The sequence below is a fragment of the Zonotrichia leucophrys genome, chromosome 1 (assembly GCF_028769735.1).
Source record: "Zonotrichia leucophrys gambelii isolate GWCS_2022_RI chromosome 1, RI_Zleu_2.0, whole genome shotgun sequence".
Classification (NCBI taxonomy): Eukaryota; Metazoa; Chordata; class Aves; order Passeriformes; family Passerellidae; genus Zonotrichia; species Zonotrichia leucophrys.
In genome coordinates, this window is record NC_088169.1 from 66631389 (window position 1) to 66652590 (window position 21202).

At 38.0% G+C, this 21202-nt stretch overlaps 1 protein-coding gene across 5 annotated transcripts; it reads left to right on the forward strand.

The window, feature by feature from the left end:
• The first annotated feature begins 1446 nt into the window (after positions 1-1446).
• On the forward strand, positions 1447-20864 carry SPART (spartin). Of its 5 annotated transcripts, none has more exons than XM_064716032.1 (10): positions 1447-1545; positions 6495-7330; positions 8475-8672; positions 9673-9777; positions 11485-11614; positions 12402-12596; positions 13583-13741; positions 13826-13916; positions 14884-14944; positions 16638-16767. In XM_064716032.1, the coding sequence occupies exons 2-9, from the start codon at positions 6497-6499 to the stop codon at positions 14942-14944; spliced, it is 1773 nt and encodes a 590-aa protein (XP_064572102.1). In that variant the 5' UTR covers positions 1447-1545; positions 6495-6496; the 3' UTR covers positions 16638-16767. The 5 variants fall into 5 exon arrangements, with proteins under 5 accessions (XP_064572102.1, XP_064572070.1, XP_064572092.1 ...); XM_064716006.1 differs by lacking the exon at positions 14884-14944 and adding an exon at positions 2455-2525 and having other exon boundaries at positions 1484-1545; positions 16638-20864; XM_064716000.1 differs by lacking the exon at positions 14884-14944 and having other exon boundaries at positions 16638-20864.
• The last annotated feature ends 338 nt before the right edge of the window (positions 20865-21202 follow it).

Genomic DNA, 21202 nt, shown 5'->3' on the forward strand with positions numbered 1-21202 from the left:
CTTGGGAGCTAAATGAATCTTAGAGGTAAACCCACCTACCAAAGGGCTGGGCAGGCTGCCACTATGTAAAGTCAATATTTACTATGAATTTCTTATGATCTGTGGTCCTGAGTGTGTTAAACAATGAACACAGTCATATACAGACACAGTACCTCAGAAAGCAAGTTAGTGAGCCATAACAGGGCTGGAACCTAGCAATTCTGGAAGAGATAGCACAGATAAAGAGTCATGCACCATGGAATGCACCTTTGCTAGATCTAACCAGGCTAGAAATTTTCCACTTGAAAGTCAAGCTGCAGAAGAATTTTAGCATTGATGCTCAAAGCTGCAAATCAGTAATATATGCCAGATTATATCCAGTAATTTGAGCAGCTGTTTCAATGAACAGTTGGAAGTTTGACTGAAAACATGAGTGTTCATGTTCTAAGGAAAGTGCTGGATATTTAGCGAGATAATTTTTCCTTTTGTTTTTTCACAGCACCAGTGCACAAGTTCAGCTACCCCTTCCCACAACCCACGACTTAGGGCAACAACCAGCTCCAGCTTGCCCAGGCTGGTAAATAAGTCTCACCTGGAGACAGCCACCTTTGGAAGAGCAACCTTGCTCAGTGCAGCCTGCCTCTTTGGCACAATTAGACCAACAGTCAAAATGAAATGTGAAAACATGACATGAAAGTGGAGACTTCAGAATGATAGCTTTTGGGTCTTATTTTTCCATTTTTTGTATATTCATACTGACTCCATAACTAGAATTTGGGCATATGTGCTTCTGTACACACACAAGCACCTAACTAGAATTACAGATTCTCAATAAAAGATGAAGAGATATATGGATTTAAATTACTAACTCAATACCTCTCAAATGGCAAAGCCACTCAGCTACTGAAAAACAACGGGGGAAAAGCCCCCTTGGTAACACTAGGGGTATACATTATTTTTCAGTTTGATGTGTTGATCATAGATGGTGGTGAGAGCCACAGAAACCAGAAGCCAAAAGAGAAAGGATCTGCCATATTCCAGCGAAATTACTTGATAGTGAAGTGAAATCAACATGCAGACCTCTGCTCCTCCCAAACATCAGGAGCATTAAAAAAAAGAGAAAAAAAAAAAAAAGGAAGTAAGAATACTGTATGAGACGCGCTGCTAACTCCGCATTTCCAATTTTGCATTTTTAATCTTCTGTAGAACCGTTCCAACCCTGCCTCCCTAAAAACCCCAAAACAAAACAAACAACAACAAAAACCCAACTCACAAAAACAAACAAACAAGCAACATTCAAAAATACAAAGAGACAAACAAAAAACAGAAAAAAAACAACACCAAAACCAGGACAAACTGCACACTTCAGCGTTCTTTATTAATTGCTGAAGCTCCGCCCCGGGCTCAGGCCGGCCCGCGCCGGGTGACGCCACAGCCGCGACCCTTCGGGCCCGCCCGCTGCGCCTGACCCGGGCGGGGGCGGTGGCGCAGGCGGGGCCGGGCCGGGCCGGGCAGGGCCGGGCCAGGCGGGGCAGGGCTCGGCGCGGTGTGGAGGCTCCCGGCTCGGTGAGGCGGGCGCGAGGTCGGGTCTCGCCGGGCTGTCGGGGGTCCCTGCGGAGCCGGGGGGCGCTGGTTGTAGCGGGGCGGGCAGGGGGAGGCACCGGAGTGGGCCGAGGCCGGGCAGCGGCCGCCGGAGAGCCGAGAGTCCCCGCGAGCAGGTGGTGGGAGGGAGAGGCGGGGAGGGCCGGGATCTGGGCAGGTTGAGGTGACCCTGGTGGTAAATAATGTATTGAATGTTTTGAGGGGTTATTTGTCAGAATATTTCGGAAAGGTGCTCCTTTTATTTTGTCTTGTTTGTTTTGTTTTTAAAGGATTCGTGTCAGACCGGTGTGAGTTTCTTGAATCTGCTGAAACGTTGGTAGAGATCCGAAACCGGCAGGCACACATAGCTAATGAAATAGTATTAAATAGCAGTCTTACATAACACTGAATTTTCCATGACGATCTTGCAATGTTTTGGAATGGCAGTACGATGTCTTTGTACTTCGGTGCTGCGGAAAGCGTCAGTGCCGGGCAGCGCAGCTGCGAGGTGAAGGGCATTGTCTGCCCTCCTGGTTCTGTTCTCTGCTTTCTCTTTTAGAGAAGTGACAAGTAGGCACCCGGGGCCTGAAAGCTCTGTGGTGACAGCATGTGATGGAGGTGCAGACCGAGGAGTCAAGAAGGAAGCTCTTTTATTTGGACAGAAATAATCTTAAAGCAGCAGTAGATGAGGAAAATTAGACGTGCTGAGTGAATGTAGGTGCTGGGATACCAGCCTGAGAAGAAGGTGTAGTTTGAAATGTCGGAGGATGGCAGTTTACTGAAGTGTTTGGTAATTTTGAGAGGAAGAATTACTTTAATAGCACTAACTCTTTCTGTTGTCTAGTCTGTGATATTATGTAGTATGACAATTTTTTTTCTTTCCTTAAAAACTAGGAGTAGGCCACCACTTAATGAAGAAATTAAAGCTTCTTTAAACAACCTAAATAAGCTAAAAGCATAAAAAGGTAAATTTCTTAGCTAGTACTTGGCTTGTACTAGTTTATAGTCTAGATACCATTTAATTCTTTCAATTCTTGAAAGTTACTAATACTTTCTTACTTGCTCTTTTCATATAGAAATAAGGCTTAAACAGTTGTGTTTGCATGGTACTTCTTAGTTGGTGGCTGAGAGAAAAACAGTTTTACAAATAAGAAGAGCTCTTGGATTACAGGTGTTTTAGTTCGGGGTTTTTTTTAATTTTATTTGCATTTTCCTCCCCTACTCTCCTTCAAAAATAGTGAGTTAGCAAGTGTATCTGCCTCTGTCAGTCAGGCTGTTTAATCCTCTTAATAAGCCTTAGACTTCATGTTTACAGTCTAGCAGTGAAATCCACCGTTGACCTGTATTTTTCTTAATATATTCTTTTTAATGGAGTGGACTTTCCTGCTTCAGAGGAAGGATGGGTGAGAGGGTAGCTTACAATATCAAACTAAACTCAAGTTTCATTGTTGCACTGTAGCCTCCTTTGGTCAAGTCACTTAAAACCACAGAGTATATCTGTACTGATAGAAGAAGAAGGGCTCAAGTGCTCGACTGATCTGTGATTATTTACAGTGCCCTTTGGCTCTTGCCTCAATTTTGGACTGTCTTTCTCTCAGACAAAGTTCCTCTGAATCTTAATTAACGCTAAGTGGTACAGATCTGAGCTGTTCTGAACAGGCCATAGGACCAAAGATTAGCTGGCAGTGCTCTCAGTATTGTAATACACATTATCCCATTCATTACAGCTTTAAAACAGAGGAAATGAGATTCAGCATTATACAGGAGTGGATTACTCCTGTAAGAAGTATTACAGGAGTAAATATTTAAATATATACAGATAAATATTAAAACATGCAGGACACTTAAATGCTATATTAAGATTGTACATTAAAAAGTGAAAAAGTATATTCCTTGGATATGATTAGATTGCTGTTTAAATGTTCTCTTGCAGATAATATTTATTCTTGTGTTGTAAGGGAGCAATTAGATAAGCTTATTTAATACCATCCATTATTTTGTATTAGTTGTAAACAATTACTAAGAAAGAATGAAATTTTAGTTCATGAAAGAATGAAAGTTTAGTTAAATGAGAACTTTTAGTTCTCACATGTTTAGCTTGAAATCCACTGTGATGTCCTTCCTCCATTTCCAAGTGCACTGCCAATCAGATGCATTATTTGGAGGTGACTGTGCTGCACATGTACTGCAAACTTGGGATGTTTCAGACAATCAGAGTTCCTGAGCCAGCTTTTGTGGCTGTGCTGTGCACCAGTGTCTGTGGACACTGATGGTGCTGACATGTCCATTTCCTTACAGAGCTCTTCCAGTATCATTAAAGACTGAGCTTTAGCAAGAACAGTGCTGTTGTCAGTATGAGAACTATACAGTGAAGAGTGAATGAATTAAATAATGAGTTGAAATGTAGTTAGTATTTTACTTGATGCCACTTCTTGTTATATGCTAACAATCACTAGCAAAAGGATTATTTGAAACCTGTAAAGTATCTTTGCATTAGCCTCACCCAGAAAAAAACCCCAAATCAATAAACATGGGTCAAAGGGGACTTGTACTGCAATTGTGCTCACACAAATGAATCATTTACTTCAAGCCTTGAGAAAGGACTTTATACAGGCTTGGGGATACAGGCACAAAAAATCTTAAATCACTACGTTTTGCTCAATAGAGAAGTAAATGGTGATGATAGATTAAACTTGTCTGTCCTTCTCAGTCTTCTAAATATTTTCTGTGTTTTAAGAACCTACAATTCTCAAATCAGAGTCTTTACTGTTAAATTGGTTTTCATCTTCATACCCTAATTAAAAGGAAAAGTGGATTTTTCAATAGTAAGTACAAGTGTTGACATACAGTGGTGTGCTTTGCCTGTCACCACGTTTTTCTGCTGTAAGGATCCAGCTATATTCACAGCCTTGTAAGGAGTTCTTTCCAATTGCTTTTACTCTGATTGTTTGCTGTTGTGCTGGTCAGGAGCATACTCTTAACTTCCAAAGCTGATGTCCTTGGTGGTTAGTAAATACACACTTATGCCAGTGTTCTTTAAAGATGCTGAGCCTCTTGGCAACAAGTGACTGCAGTCAATCAGCAAACTCTCCTCTAGCCCAAAATTTGCTACATGATGGGCAGTGAACGTGGTGGCTTGAGCTGCTGCTGACCCACTCCACTGGGCTGCCTTCACTGTTTTCTTCTGAGCTATGTATCTGTTGTGCTGAAACCACACATCTTGACTTTATGTGAAATTGGATTCTGTAGCATCATAAAAACAGATGCCTCCCAGATTACATGGCACTTCTGTTGTGTGACTGCAGATGCACCAGTTACCTAAATGCTCTCTGCATTTTCGTTATAGAGTGTGGGAGCAGAACACAGTATTCTTTGCCTCTTTAAAATGTTTTCATGACCTGCACTTTGTAAGTTTCTTTGTTTTTGTTGGAGTAGAGGAAGGATATTTTCCAGATTTTTTTTTTTTTAGTTTCTTGATAGTGTAAAACAAGAAGAGACATTAATTAAACTTAAATGTAGGTACTATTTCAGGATTTTATTACAAGTTTGGATTTAATTATTTTTTCTTTCCAAGTAATTATTTATTATTACTGATCTCCTTTCTTCTTTTCACCCATTATATTTGTAGAGACTAATCCAATCTCTTAGCCTTTGTTGTATTGCCTTGGTAAGCCAAACCTACACCTTTCTAGGGAAGAGTGATTGATTCATCAGAGAAAAAACCTTCCCACCTCTTCCTCTTCTGGCACAGTTTCCTTGGATGTGGCTCAGTGTGTGAATTCTCACCCAAGCTCTGTACCTTGGTGTTAATGCTTCTGCCCACATAGTGGACGTATTTTCAGTTTTGCACTTTGTATTTTACTTACCCCCATGTTTTCTGTGGCTTAATATCATTGTGATTGACAGATGTCTCCTTTCTTTCAACTCCCTTACTGCAGAGAATCATGGTTTTGCTTGAAAATATCTGCTCTTTAATTTAATACAGTATCCCATTTTTGTTCGATCGTTATTCTCTTCTAGTATAATTGCCTGCATTTCCTCTCAAGGCTGCCAACAATAAAACCCAAACCAAACCCAAATTCATTGGAATTAATTATTTGTATTTCCTGTGTTTGGCCAAGACCGACAATCTGTGTACAGTTAAAACAATGAGTTAACAAATTTTAGAATTCAAACAAGCCTGCTGGATTCTTTTCCACACTTCAGCTGAAATACATCAGGCATTTTGAGGAATGCATTCTGAAACAGACTTAGAATCTGCAAACTTTTGTACATGTTGGAACTTCCAATTTTTTGCACTAGGGGTGCAAGGATTGTAAAACACCAGTTGCCTTTTCTCACTCTATAAACACTGTAAAGGAAATAAGTAATTCCATGTTTTTATTTTGTAAAGCACAGCTTTAACTGTTCAAAGTATATCACAGTTTTGTTTGTTGATGTTAGTTGATCGAGATCTAAAAACCTGTTGAGTGCTTTCTCTTAAATTATTAAAATGGAAATATACTGTTTGAAAGTTCAGCCTTTATTTAAAAAGACAAAATGGTAACTGAATTTTTTAAAACCTTAGAGATGTTTTTGGGAAAGTTCAATTTTTTTTAAAGTTAGTTGTTTATTCCTCTTGTTTGCTACTGATCTTGAAGATGAAAAATTTAGTATCAGGCACGCCCATGTTCTTCTGATGTTTAATTATTAAGAAATAAATATCTGTGATGCAACTATATTTGATGGTTTTAAATTCCTTGCTGTCTTGGAATCATGTCAGCTGAATCTGAATGTTATTAGGAGATAACATATCAGACACTGTTCCAAGCAACTAGATAGATTTCTGCTAATACAGGCAGTAGGGTCATCATTAAGAAGACATTTTATTCTAAGGTAAACATTGTTTGGCTTTCTCTCTATATATTCTTATTGATTTTTATTCCAATTTGCAGTAATGGAACAACTGCCGGATCCGGTTATGCAAGCAGATGCAAATATTAAAGCCATTAATGAAGAGTACAGGAAAGCCTTTATTTTTATCAATAAAGGACTGAACACAGATGAACTGGGTCAGAAGGAAGAGGCAAGAAGCTACTATGAGCAAGGGCTTAACCACTTGCTCCGAGGAGTTAGCATTCCATCAGAGGGTCCTGAGTGTGCAGGGTCCCAGTGGGAGTCTGCCAGGCAAATGCAACAGAAGATGAGAGAAACCCTGCAAAACGTTCGTGCTCGACTCGGCAGTCTAGAGCAAAACACCCCACCAGCACAAGCATCTCCTGCTATGATGGATACCCCTCCTGGGGTGCCCAAATTATACCCCTCCATTCCTTCCAAAGAAAAGCCAGAAAGACCCCCTCCCCCTAATTCTCTGCTTGTTCCAAGTCAGTTGCCTGCAGCAGATGGAAGTGTTGCAGCTGTGAGTCAGGGGCAAATTCCAGCTATGAGTCCATCATCTGCAAAACCTCTTTGTCTGCCAAATGAAGCACCTCCTGCCTATACTCCTCAAGCTACCAATGGCCACTTTACTGTGTCCTATGGCACAGACTCTGGGGAGTTTTCTTCTGTCAGTGAGGACTACTACAACAACAAATGTACTCAGCCACCTCCCCTGGAAAACCTGGGAGTGGATGCAGATGAGCTGATCTTGATTCCCCAAGGAGTACAGATATTTTTTGTGACTCCTGACGGGCAGGTTAGTGCTCCTTCATATCCTGGATATCTGCGCATCGTCAAGTTCTTGGATACAGATAGTGAAGCTGCTCGGAATCGTCCACCTGCATTTCTTCAGGTAACAGGAAAATAATTTTCTCCTTTAATTAAAACTGTCATAAAGCTCTAACAGGAAATCTTCTTAGGTTCTTGCTCTTGTGAGCCTAAATGTCCCTGTGATGAAGGATGTTACAGGTGCTGCAGAAATGGTTTTCTGCAGGTACACACTTCTACAACTCTTTCTGTGGAAAGCACCTCTGTGCCTTCCCAAGGTTTTCAAGTGCTCACTGTTCTGGTGAATTCTAGTATGTAAAGGACTTGACTTAACATGTCTTTCCATTTCATAAAATTGACTTGTTTTTTCATGAGAACACATGAAAACATTTTGATTCACCTGTTGTAACAAATCAGGATAAAATGGGATTAGGTGCTACCCACTTCATTGTTAATTAGTGATAAGGTATTGCAGCTACAACTGATAATTTGAAATATGAGAGTCCATGTTAATCCAGACTCAGTACTACAGATAAAAAAGATGCATTATTTGTACTTTTTCAGTCCTTACTTTCTTCATGTGGGCATGGTCTGTAATGAACATAATATTTCTGGTTTGGATTCTGAGTTTGGATCTTCTTGTTACAGCTAAGATTGGCTGGTTTGGGGTCTGCTGGATCTTGATCTGGGGTCTGCTGGTTCAGCTCCACTCATGTTAGGTGTCTTCAACAGTAGGCCAGTGACAGCCATGCATTTCTGTTTGTCCTGTCATATAAACCTGTCCTGAGATCTCCAGAGTGGTACAGGCACTGTGAATCCTGACTTGTTTGGCAGTTCTTTTCATTCGGGCCTCAAGATGAGACCTCAGTTAAGAGAGGACCAGCCTGAATTCTAGTTCTGTGACAATTAATACTTTCTCTATATTAGACTGTCAGAACTAATCAAGAATGATAGTTCCAGAATCACATGGGGATTGTTTTTCTTTTTTCTTTTTTTTCAGGATGGTATAAGGCTTTTTATTTTTCATCATAGAATCATAAAACAGTCTGAGTTTGAAAGGACCATAAAGCTAATTTATTTCCACCCCCACTGTCATCAGCAGGGAACCTTTCACTAGAAGGTTCCACTAGAAACTTTATGGAAAATCAAGCTTAGGGCGTGTTTCAGTATGTTCTGCCTATCTTTCTTTTTAAAATCATCCTTTGATTCCATGTACTTGTTTTTCCTAGGTTTGTGACTGGTTGTATCCTCTGATGTGTACCCAGTCTCCTGTTCTGTGCTGCAATACTGGGGTCTACATGTTCCCCGACACGATGTCCCAGATACCAGGGTCCTACGTGGGAGTAGTGCTGTCGTCAGAACTTCCAGCAGCTGACAGAGAGCTGTTTGAGGATCTGTTAAAACAGATGTCTGACCTACGAATCCAGGTAAATTTCTGGGCAGTCTGTTATAAGCCAATAAGGGAAGGTATAAATCATCAATATATCGTCACATTTACATTTAGTTGTGTAAAATGACAGATTTTTGTCTTGGTGGTAAGCTCATCTGTGAGAAATAGATAAAGTAGCCGTGATAAAGCAGCATTGTAATGAAACTGTCGGTCCTGTGAGATGACACAACAGAAGTTTTAAAATACTAAACTGTAAGCACGGAGTGGAGTTCAAGATCATTTTTTATATTTTCTCTATTTTTCTGAAAGAGACAGGACCCAAAATGAAATTATGTGCTCAGGAGAAAGCATGCTTTTCCTTATGTGTACATGCACATAACTCTCAACGTAGTTTTGATGATGGCATTCTTGGAATATCATGCCCAAATGTGTTTACAGTTCAAAAATGTTAAGCCACTTCAGAGAAGATCTGTGAAAATAGTATGTACTTCAGAAATCTGCCTTCCAATGGGATCTCAAAGTAGATGAATCTGGTGCTTTATTGCAGTAAGATGTTGACAGGTAGAGAAAACAAACAAAAAAAAACCATAGTCTAAAAAATGTGCAATAAAATTCAGTGATTTTTAATAAAGTGGAAAATATTACTGTAAGAGCCCTGGTGCATAATTTCAGAAAGAGTGGTGATCAATAGCTACTTAAAAGATTATAGCATGATTAAATATTTTCATGCAAGAATTTTGTTGATTCACCAAAAGCTGAATTCATTGATGATGAAGGACCAGTTTGGAGCATCCCATGAGGATAGAGTTCTGTTAGGGTATAAATCCTGGTGAGTTCAGCAGGGAATTTCACTAGCACAGGAGGCCACTAACTTTTCTTAAAAGAGAAAAGTACTACAGAACTATGTGATATTCACTCACTGGATAAAATTCTGTCATTTTTCCTGTGTAGAAGTAGTTCAAATTGGATATCTTATTAGTTCTATATTTCCCTAAAACTTTGTGTTTTTGTTAATGTTCCCTGATGCGATGTCACAGGTGCCAGGATCCCATGAGAGAGTAGGGTTACCTTCAGAGCTCCCAGCAACTATGAGAGCACATTTTGAAGATAAATTTAAACAGAGGTCTGGCCACAAAGTCCAGGTAAATTCCAGGACATTCAAAAATCCTGTAGTTGAAAAAAAAAAAAGTCACAGAAATGCATGTTAGAATTGCTGATTTGATTGACAGCAGCTGTGTATGCTGTCCTGTGGTTTTTTTTTTTTTTTTTTTTTTTTTTTTTTTTGTTTGATGGCTTTTTTGTGTTGTTGTTTGGTTTCTCGTCAAACACCAATTCTGTTACTGCAGCCTGCCACATTTCAAATCAGCATATTTCTGAAGTCTTAAAAACTGTGATATAGCACAAGTATTTCAAAGCCTAGTCTGATGGCCATTTAATGTGTCTGTTATACTGAGTTCCCTGTCTTATTAGCGAATCCATTTTTGCTCCTTAGGGTAGATCTTAGAAGTCATGTTGACTGGTTTTCTGTATAGTGTCCCAACCTGTGGCATAACTAAATTACATCTGGAGCACAGTTTGGGTTTTTTAATAAGGTTTTTTTTGTTTTTTACCTATAGCTGTTCCCTGAGGTAATTTCTACTGCTCAGCCCTCAGAGTGTTTTGGTCACATGCTGAAGACATTTCTTGAGCTCCAAGATATCACATTGCTGTCAAACAGTAATGATGATGTAGTACATGCTAGTGATACATTGTTAACCTTCTGGGTAGCAACGTCCTAAGGTTTCATCTATTCTTTCCTGTTAATGTTGGTTTTACTACAACATTCAACATGTGCAATACCCTGCTTTTATATCCAGTAAATATTTCAGGGGAATTTAAGAATTCCCTGTATTAGGAAATACTGTTCTGTATTGTGTATTGTGATCTGCCGGTGGATTTAATCTATAAATGCTCTCATTTACACTCTTCTAGACTAAACAAAAATGTTTTTTCTTTCTGTCATTAACTAGCAGTGTTTTCAGTCTTTGAAATGCTTGAGGGGCTTATTTACTTTTACATTGGACAAGTTCTCTTAACAAAAACTTAAACCTATTCCAATTTTCTTAGGTTTCTGTAATTAAAGTTTAATTATACATTGCCTGTGAGCTGTATAAAGTGATGTTACACATTTCAGAAGTGTTAAGCAGCCTGTGGTAGTGGTTGCTGTGTTTCAATGATTAACATTTACTACAGAAGTAGTAGAGTTTGACACGAAGTAACAAAGGACCTGCTCACCCAGTGTTAAATAAGGGTCAGTATTGTGCACAGTTTGATGTTTTCCTTGGCTGTGCCAGTCTGAAAAAGCAGCAACAGCACACAGCATGAATAATCTCCTTTATTTTTGAATTTGAGAGGAAAGAATGAGGAACAAAACAACCTCAACAGCAGCATTCCTTTAGTGTAGCTGGATTCTCTATCCAAAGACTGCAGTTCCCATGCTGAATAACAAAACAGTTGACTTCTGTCTGAGAAGATAAAAATGAGAGATGGACAGTCTCTTATCTGTTTTGCTGGTGAACAAGTAGTGTAAATTTTCCCTGCTTGTTATTTGGCCATATGGCTTCATTGGCAAGCAAACCATCTCATTGTAGCTGGATGAAAAAAAAGCTAACCTGCCTGATAAGCTTTCTTGGATGTCTAGAATTTTTGTGGAAAAAAATGGAGTGTTAAATTTAGCTTGAGTTTCTGTAAATCAACCCAAGGCATGCACAACTTTAGTATTATTTGACAGTGGATGTGTATGAGCTAAACTAGAAATACTGATGATAGGTTGCAAAGTAGATGCTCAGATGTTTGCTTTCACTTGTCAGCCTTCTGAAGCCTCGAGTGATGCAATTCACTTGCCTCAGACTGTACATATCCAGCCACAACCTGAAGAAGCAGAAGATCAGAAAGAGTTACCAGAATGGAGTGAGAAAGTTGCCCATGGAATCTTGTCAGGTACAGCTGTAATAAGGGGACTTGTGTTGAACAGAAACCAATGTTAGTGACATTTAAACATATTTTCACCTAAATGCATGAGTGCTGATAGAAGCGGAGTCATCAGAAGTAGTTGTGCACTAGTTCCAGTGTTGATCCTCTAAAGGAGGCCTTGATGAGCTTTATAAAAACCACATAGAATATAAATCCATTGCCAACAGTTTGTTCATTGCAAATGAGTTTGGCTTCTCATTTGACTCTATTAGAATATCACCTGCTGGGACTCAAACCACTGTGACAGAACAATTTTACCCCTGTATGAACACATATTGCAGTAGGCATCTGTTGTGATTTCTGCAGATAAACATGTGGGGTTTTTTTCCTCTGAGAACCTTTGGAATATACAGATGACCAACAGCTGATTGTATATGAATCTGCAAGGAGGGCTAGAGGGTTGGGTTTGTATGTTTTCCTGAGTGCTAATAGTATTGAGATGTGCAGTTCTATAAATTCTAACTGAGCTGGTGCTGGCATATCCATGAAAAAACTGAGTATCTGAATTAGGCTGATGTTTGGATGTGGGCTGGCTGTAATAAACTTAAATAAAATGAATGTAAAAAGTGGTGGTGTATGTGCAGAAATTACTGCAGGACTTCTGTGTTGTCCCATTCAGGGGACAATATAATTGCAGACTCCAATGAGGAATGTTTCTAAACCTTCCTGTTTTGCAGAGGCAGAGGAGGGATAGATGAAGGAATCACAGTCCATAATATTGTACATACTAAGAAAAACAATGTTTGCCTTGAAGGTGCATCTTGGGTAAGCTGGGGCCTGATGAAAGGAGCAGAATACACGGGTAAAGCTATTCACAAAGGAGCTTCTAAACTGCGAGAGCACATTCAACCAGAAGAAAAGCCTGTGGAAGTCAACCCAACTGTAGCAAAGGGGCTTCACGTAGCAAAACAGGCTACTGGAGGAGCTGTGAAAGTCAGCCAATTCTTAGGTAAAAATTTCCATCTCATAGAATATAAAATTTTTGTCTTAAATAATAAAAACTTTGTAAAATGCAAGCTGGTTTCTCTAGCCAGTAAACTGGAGGAGTTACTGACTTGATAAAATTCAGAGATCAGTAGTTTGTACCTAGTTATCTCCTGCAAGAGATGTGCTTTAAGTCTAGTACTTATTACTTGGCCTTGAGACATCCTTTTCTTTCCTAAAAGAATAGTCTGTATAGTCTTAAGTTTGCCATGCTTTTGAAAGTTTTAGACAGTTAATTCAAAATGTTGTCTCTTATTTTTTAAAGTTGATAACCATATTCTTTAAACCTCTACTCTGACTGGTTGCTAACATACAGTAACAAGAGAATGTGTGTGTACATATTTTTAAACACACACACCTGAAACAAGTCTATCTAACTATGTATAAATATCAAAATGGAAATGGCCTGGTATTCAGAGATGCCTGGAAACCCTAACAACTCACAGTAACTTAATTTTGTTATTTATTTGCATATAATGTTTATATTTACCATCTAGTGACTCATCCAAGTTTAAAACTAAATTGTGCTGATCTTATATAACTACTTTGAAGGGTTGGAATGCTTGTAAGAAAGACTTCTACAGAAGACAAGTCAGGAAAGAAGCAGCTTGTTCTCTATCTACCAATTAGAGATAACAAAGCAGTGGAAACAGTTTGTTGAAATTTGAGTGTGAGATGCGTATAAATGTCTTTTAAGGCACTTATTATTCACAAGGCCAACGTTACTTGTTTCTTAGGACTTGCAGCTATGTAGAACCTGAAAAATAAAGTTGCTTTGTATCAGTTGGGCGCTTACATGTGGATTAAAGTCTGTCTTTTATATAAGCGTATTTAAATAGAAACATCACTTAAGACTTCACTGAAACTTCCTGTTAATTATGATTAAAGATTTTTAAAGAAGCATGTTCTATGTTCTCACTAAATAACCTGCATACTATTGTTTTATGGTAGTTGAAGGGGTGTGTTCTATAGCAAGCTGTGTCGGAAAGGAGCTGGCTCCACACGTGAAGAAGCATGGCAGCAAATTAGTTCCAGAATCCCTAAAGAAAGATAAAGATGGAAAATCTACTTTTGATGGTGCTCTGGTTGTAGCAGCAAGTGGAGTTCAAGGTAATAAAACTTCCCTACACTTTTTTTTTTTTAAATTACATATTTTTAATGGTAATAACTGAAATAAGCTGATTGTTTCTACAGGGTTTTCAACAGTGTGGCAAGGTTTAGAAAGTGCAGCGAAGTGCATTGCTAAAAGTGTTTCAACTGAGACTGTAAAAACAGTCAAATACAAGTAAGTAACATTTTTAATGTTGTCATCTTCTATAGCACACTGTTACTGTCTCTGAATACTGGCAAGAAAAGCTTATGAAAGTGCAGGGAAGCTACCTGAAATGCCTCCTTTGCTGTAATTATGTAGCATGTGATAAGGTGGTAAGTAACAAGCATCTCTTGTATGCAAAAATCCGAAATGAGGAATTGGAGGAAGTATTTTTTTAGTTCTTTGTAGAAGTATTACAGCTTCAGGCTGTCTTACAAACAATGTTCAGATTTATATCTTTGCTCTATTATGTAATATCATTATGAAAAAAATTTCTGGTTTAAACCTCTGAGCTCTAATCCTGAATTTATGCAAACTTAGCTAAATTTATGAAAAATAAAAGAACCTTGTCTGTCACCAGGTTTGGCTAAAGCAAGGAAGTACAAAAATTAAGAAAATTTTGTAAGGAAATCTAAGATATATATAGCAATAATAGAACAGTCTCACTTGCAGAATAAAGATGTTCTTAGAAGAAGATAGTAGGAGAAGAGAACAATAACATTTGGGATTAAGATGATGATACTGAGTTGATGGAAAGATGAAAGCTGTATGCATGTGGAGAATAATGGAATATATTGAAATAACTGTGAAACATGAAATGCACCCCTCACAAAAAGGGCAGTAGATTTAATAGAAAGTGAAGAGTAAGCAGAAGCAGTTTCAATGGAATTGGTGATAAGTGTAGCAAAAGAGATATTTAAAAGGATTGCTGAAAGTGCATGCAGGCTACAAGCCAATGGTAACAAGATAAACATCAGCATACAGTATTAAGCAGATTGGCATTCAGGATTGTGTTGTGATGCATTTCAAATGGGAGGCTAAATAGCAAAGTTCTAGTCAGGTGTGGTTTATTGCTAATGGTTTTTTTGCAGTAGGAATGTCAGGAGAAATTGTACTGGTACTCATTTCACATAAATTCATGTTAATGTTTTTGTTTTAGATACAAATATAGGAAATACGGAGATCAGCAGAGAACAGACACTAAGAGTGAAAAACAATAAGTAACTACCTGTTGTAGCTAACTGCAATATGATTGAAAATATTTGATATGGAATCTTTAAAATCTATCCTTATAATTAGATTAAAATTTTACATAATCTCCCTTTTGTAAGCTGTTCTTTTTATTTCAGTGACAAAGATGTCTGCCACTCAAAATACCAGTGAATGAGCTAAATTCCACTTAATGGAAACAAAGCTAAAGGAGCACCATCAGTGTCTCTAAATAAAATTTGAAAAAAGGCTAAAATTTAGCTGCAGTACCTTTGTGGATGGAATTTTAAAGAGATGCTCATCATATGCATGTTGATTAGAATGGGTGGGAAAATGTAGCTTCAGAAGTAATGTGTCTGCCAAAGTCCCATGCTACTAACTTTTTTTAAAACTATTTAAATAAATGCAGTGTATATATCTGCACAATTTTTTAGAAAAGAGTTAAAAATTATGCACTTCAGGCAGGCAGACTAAAAAATTAGTTATCAGACATTAGGAAGTTGTTACTCTTACTGTACTGGATAAGCTACAATCGTACTTTAAATGAGGTTACTTATTTTACTGATGCTGTACTAGCTTATGATGTTCCTGATGTGAAAATAATCAAATTGACAAACTAATCAAACTGACAGATACATCTGCTGTGAGATTAATTCTCTGTCCTGCAAATCCAATGTTGACGATTCAAGGCTGTTGCTCTATCAGAGAATTAAAGGAAAACAAAAAAAACCACGAATTCTTTTTATTTGGTCTCATTGTTAGTTCCAACCACACGCTCTGGCTGCTCTACTGATATATCATAGATTTTTTGGATTCTTTGATATTCTTTGCTTCTCTCTATCTTGAGGTCCTCAAAGAGCCTCTTGTCTTGACAACCACAGGGAAAAAGTAACTCTGCTGACTGCTGGGATTCTGATGCTGCCAGGAATACTTCCCTTTGCCCTGGTTTGTCTGACTGCAGAGCTCTCTGGAGAAATGTCTGGCTACCCAGAACAGTTGAAGTTACTGCTCTCACTGTGCTCTTGTCCTCCTTCATTGTGCTCTCTGTGCACAACTGAGTCCTTAGTGTGAGACTGCCAGCTTGCCCACTAAAGCACAAAGAAGCTGGACTCACAGCCCATGGGAGAGAACAAAGGTTTTTATCACTTCATAATTTTCATTGTGTCCTCAAGATAGTTTTGTTGACCCTTTTGGAGTTCTGTATGATGCAGCATTCCAGGTGGGGGTCTCAGAAGAGAAGAGGAGAGGGGCAGAATCGCCTGCTGGCCATGCTGCTTTGGATGCAGCCTGGTATACAGTTGGCTTTCAATATAGAGAGTGTAGGAATTTTACCTAAGAACTAAGGTGAAAAAGGACAAAACCTTTAGTGATTGCACAAAACTTGTCTCTCCTCCCTTCTTATCATTCTATAAATAGGTTTTTACTCTTCAAAATTGGAGGGAAAAAGGGAGAAAGACTGGAAGTGTTCTTGAAGAAAAAGAGAAGGAGCATATTGGTATTTTCAAAGAGCAATTGATCTGATAGAGGAGCAGCCTTTATTCAAATGGCTTCATAAATTCTAATTTTATTCTTTAGACATTTGGGCACTGTGTTTTTGTTTTTTTTTTTTTTTTTTGGAAATACCTGAATTTTGGCTCTCAAAAGAATTCAATGAAGATTAAAATACTAAGTATACAAATCTACAAAACTGTTCTCTTTCCTTAGGTATGGAGAGGATGCTGGTGATGCTACAGACAACGCTATGAATTCTGCAATCAATGTTGGTGTTACAGCATTTAACATTGAAAATATTGGTATCAAATCTGTGGTAAAGAAAACTGCGAAGGAAACCGGCCATGCCGTGCTAGATGAATATAAAGTATTGGATAATGAAAAGAAGGGTAAAAAATGAAAGCAATTAAGTACTTCTCAGAGCCTTACATTACAGATTAAACTTCCTATTTAGAAGTATCTACACTGCTCATCTGACATTGAACATAAGTCACAATGTACTTTTCAAGCAACTGTTACTTAATTTAAAAGGAAAATGTAAAAGGAGGAAGAGTATTTGTAAGAGGAAAAATGAAAGTTGTCACCTCCTTGTTCAGTACAGAACAAGAGGTTTAAACAACTGGATCAGGGCTTTAAGCAACTGGAAGTTTGCAGTTCATATACTTGCATCTTTAAGCACTTTTTCAAAGTAATATATAGAATAATAGATTAATATAGAAATACTATTGTGAGTATTTTTGTAACACTTTATATTTATAAAGAAGATGGTGATACAGAAAGAGTAGGATGGCTAGTTCTGGAATAAGTAAAATTACCAGTTTTGGCTTTATAACTATCCTTAAGCATTAGTTTTACTAATCAAGCCTTGTCTTATTTAATATGTACTACTAATATAAGCATTGTGTTTCATCGTTTCGTAGAGAATTTCTCTTTTCACCTACAAAAAAGCTGATCTTTCCCAAAGTTCATGCTAGGAGAAATGAAAGATGAACCTCAGGTAATTAGATGGCCATTCCCTTTTAAACTTTTTTTTTTCCTCATCCAGCATATAAGTAAACCAAAGATACCAAGTATTTTTTCTAAAAGAGAGTATTTACAGTTCTAGAAAAATGCATTTTCCAGTTGACTTCATAAGGAATATATAAAGATTCTTTGAAATTCAGGTTTTTATGTAGAGAGAATAAGTATGGTTTTGCATAAATTAAAGTATTTTTCTGTGAAAATATTAGAGGGCACTGGGAAGTTCTATGCATTCTGTACTTTTCAGCTGATCCAGAAAGATTGAGATTATATATCATGACCTCATAATGGAAGACTCCTAATGTTTGAACAAATATGTCTATTGGTCATCATCTTTATTCCATTAAATTGATAGTTGCACAAGGGTGTGAAGTATTGAAAAAGATAGTGAAGACAAACCCTTTTAATTAAGAGTTGTGCAAAATAGACACTTCTGTGTAGATTTGTCATCCCATTTGTACCACAGTATAAAATAACTCAAGATGTTAAATCCTTGAGATGCTTTGACACTGCTATTTATTTAACACTTTACTATTGAGTCTTAAAGCTACTACACATTCTAATATTGGCTGGACCTACAACAGGCAGAATGCCAACAACTTGCAACTTTTCTCCATTTCATGTAGATGGAGAAAATAACTATAAATTGTTGGTGGCAAGTGATATTTGTAGAAGATTGAAAACAACTACAGTCTGTTAGAATGGTAATAGGTGCATATTTTGTGGTAGCTACTGCAGGTGTGTGCTTTAAAGTGAGAAATGTGAAAGAAAGGATCTAACCACTTGAAGTGTAACTTTGATTTATGCAATAAAAATAAAATCTGTGCTTGATCTTTTATGATATGAAGCTACTATATGGATCCATAAGTGGAAGAACTAGGACTTCTTCAGAAATAATAAAATAGCAGTATTGGGGTATATATACAGTATAAACAAGCTCATAAACTAGAGCTTAAATATTTCAAACTAATAAGTTCCATCCAAAGTACACTGCAACAATTTCTGTTACTATAGTCTGCCACTTGCCAGCTTGTGTAACCAGTTAAAGATTGCTGAAGACTTAACTAACAAAAACATTTTTTGTTCCTATGAGCTGTATTTACAGTAGGGATATAGGTATTTGTATCTTCTTTCTCCCTCGCATTTCAAGGTTTTGTATATAGCTCATACCGTTCAGTTTCATCTATAAACCATCAAAGCAAAAAGTTGCATTAAAACAACAGTTAAGATAAAGGTGTTACAGCCTTCAAGAGACCACATTGGAGAACACTGAGGAAAAACAACATTTAAATGCCATCATTATCAGGTAGTGGTGTCCTGCTTATCCTGCTGTTGTTCTCTTCATGTGTATGTCTTTCAAAATGGATTAAAACTATTTTTTGAATGATGCCTACCCCATTTTGCAGTTTGTAATGTGATATATCCATGATCTTCCCTTTTACATTGTTCCAAAGTTAAGTTAATTTTCCCAGCTGATAGTATGATGCTTGAACTTACCTCGCTTCCCCTGCCACTTCTTCGGCCCAGGGTAGCACTCCATAGGCTTCTCCTCCATTCTTCCACCATATACAACAGCCTTCTCACATTTACTGCCTTATCTCAGCTCTCCCTTTTTTATATTAACCTCCCAAAACCTCCTGTCTTAGGTTGGCTTTCTATTCATAGCTTGGTTTTGTTTCTTTGAACATCTTTTGATACATGGAAGTCCTCGAGATTTTACTAAGCCATGTAGTGTATTAGCTATTATGTGATTTCCTATGGCATTCTTACTTCCAAATTTATTCAAATACTTTTCTACTACAATATTGGTCTCAAATCTTGTCTTCTCAAGGATTACTTTCAATGATCCCTAAGTCATTCTTAGCTATGGCCATCTCTGGAATTTTCATAATTGTGTAGATATAAACCATAGTTCTTATCTCAAATATAAACCCCTGTATTTGAACAGATTCTTCTAGATTCCAAGGGTTGTTTGATTGGTTTGTTTAATGCTGTTTAAAAACCAACTTGGAATAGCCTGTTTTTAATGTTCCCTGAATAAATCCATAATCCTTTTAAAAGAATTGGTAAACCTATCTTCAACTACAAAAAAACATGCTGACCAGCTTCAGATACAATGATGAGGGTTGGAAGGAGCCCCTGGTCTGTAATCCACCTCCTGCTCAAAACAGGTCTAGTCTGGAGCACAGTACTCTGCCCCAGTTCTGCTCATGTTGTGATTATCTCCAAGGATGGAGACTTCACAGCCCTTCTGGGCAACTTTTACCCAACTCAATATTTCCCCTTATACTGAGCCAAACATTTTTAAATGCGGGTGCATTCTATTGCATAGCCTTTCATCATGCACACTGGAGGAAACTTTGGCTTCTCCCTCTTATTTAGACTTTCCTATTACATAGCTAATTACAGCACTAAGCTCTCCTTAGGCCTTCTCCAGCCTGAACAAAGGCAAGTTCCTGACCTAATGCAGCCCTTGGGACTTATTTGGGAGTCAAAAGCTAAGCACTTCAGCATGTGTTGAACAGAGTGAATGAACTGTCTCCCTCAGGCTCCTGGCCATGCCCTTGTTATGGCAGCCCAGGGGCCCTTCAGTCTTGTTTGCTGTAAGCTGTTGGCAGCTCATGGCAGCCTCTTCACCAGGAAGGCTGTGTCTTCTACAACACTGCATTCTAGACACTACTCCAGCCTTATTGATCCATGGGCTTTACCCATGCCAGATACTGTGCTTTGCACTTGATTTTTGTTGAATTTCATTGGATTTCTCCAGGCTGTACACCTACCTGTGAATGGTCACCCTTTTCCTCCTGCATCCTAACTGCTCCTCCCAACATCATCAAATTTGCTGGGCTGGTGCTCAGTCTTCCAGGTTGTCCATCAGGAATTAAGGGTATTGGCTCAGGTATTGATCCCAGAGTCAAGCAGTCATACTGCTGATCTCCACACTTCAGGCCTGATGGCCCAGACAATTTTCCAGAAGCCTTATGAACCAGTTATCCAATCTAGAATTCACCAATTCAGCTATAAAAGTAGTGTGGGAGACTACATGAAAGTCTTTGGTTAAATCAAAATATACAACATCCACAAGTTTTCCTTTGCCCACACAGCCATTCATCATACCTTAGTTACTGGTGCTACAGAAATAACTTCTTTGTAAAAATCAATTTATGCCTTCAGCAACTGGTTTACCTTGCTTTTAAGTAATTCTAGGTGTTTAATGCCTTTACATATCATAAATACTTATTTAAATACAAAATTCTGTTTTCAGAACACATTGTGTTGTGACCAAGTTTTTTAGCTGTTCTTACTAAAATTTTTGAACTCAACCCATTAAAAGCCTTAAAACAATGATAATGCCTTTAGCAGTATCCATATACCTAATTTTAACCAATTTATTTGGAATAAAGAAATGGAGGAAAATTCTTTAGTGCTGCAAGTGTCATTATGTTACTGCTGTGATTCTTAAAAATATTGATGGTTTGAAGTTTTACACACTGTCCTGGTTTAGGGCAAATTTGGGAGAAAACCTACAAAGGGGTTCCTCTAGAAAGCAGATTCGAGCAGCCCCTCCTCTAGCTGGTTCGGGAAAAAGCTTCCTTGGAGAAAAGTGGAAAAAACCTGTTTATTGAACAGGCAAAGCATTCACCAGCACAAAAAAAGGGACAATATTAAATAATAAAACCTCTTGCCACTCCGAACAGATGACAAACTCAGAAAGTCCCCTTTATGGGCGGTAGGTTGGTTCACTCAGTTTACTATCA

What these genes read in the sequence shown, in the direction of transcription:
- SPART (XM_064716000.1), top strand. Translation starts at nt 6,497, where the DNA reads ATGGAACAACTGCCGGATCCGGTTATGCAAGCAGATGCAAATATTAAA. An exon ending in GTCCACCTGCATTTCTTCAG is followed by an intron (nt 7,331 to 8,474) that starts GTAACAGGAAAA and finishes TGTTTTTCCTAG; the next exon opens with GTTTGTGACTGGTTGTATCC. An exon ending in GGTCTGGCCACAAAGTCCAG is followed by an intron (nt 9,778 to 11,484) that starts GTAAATTCCAGG and finishes TTCACTTGTCAG; the next exon opens with CCTTCTGAAGCCTCGAGTGA.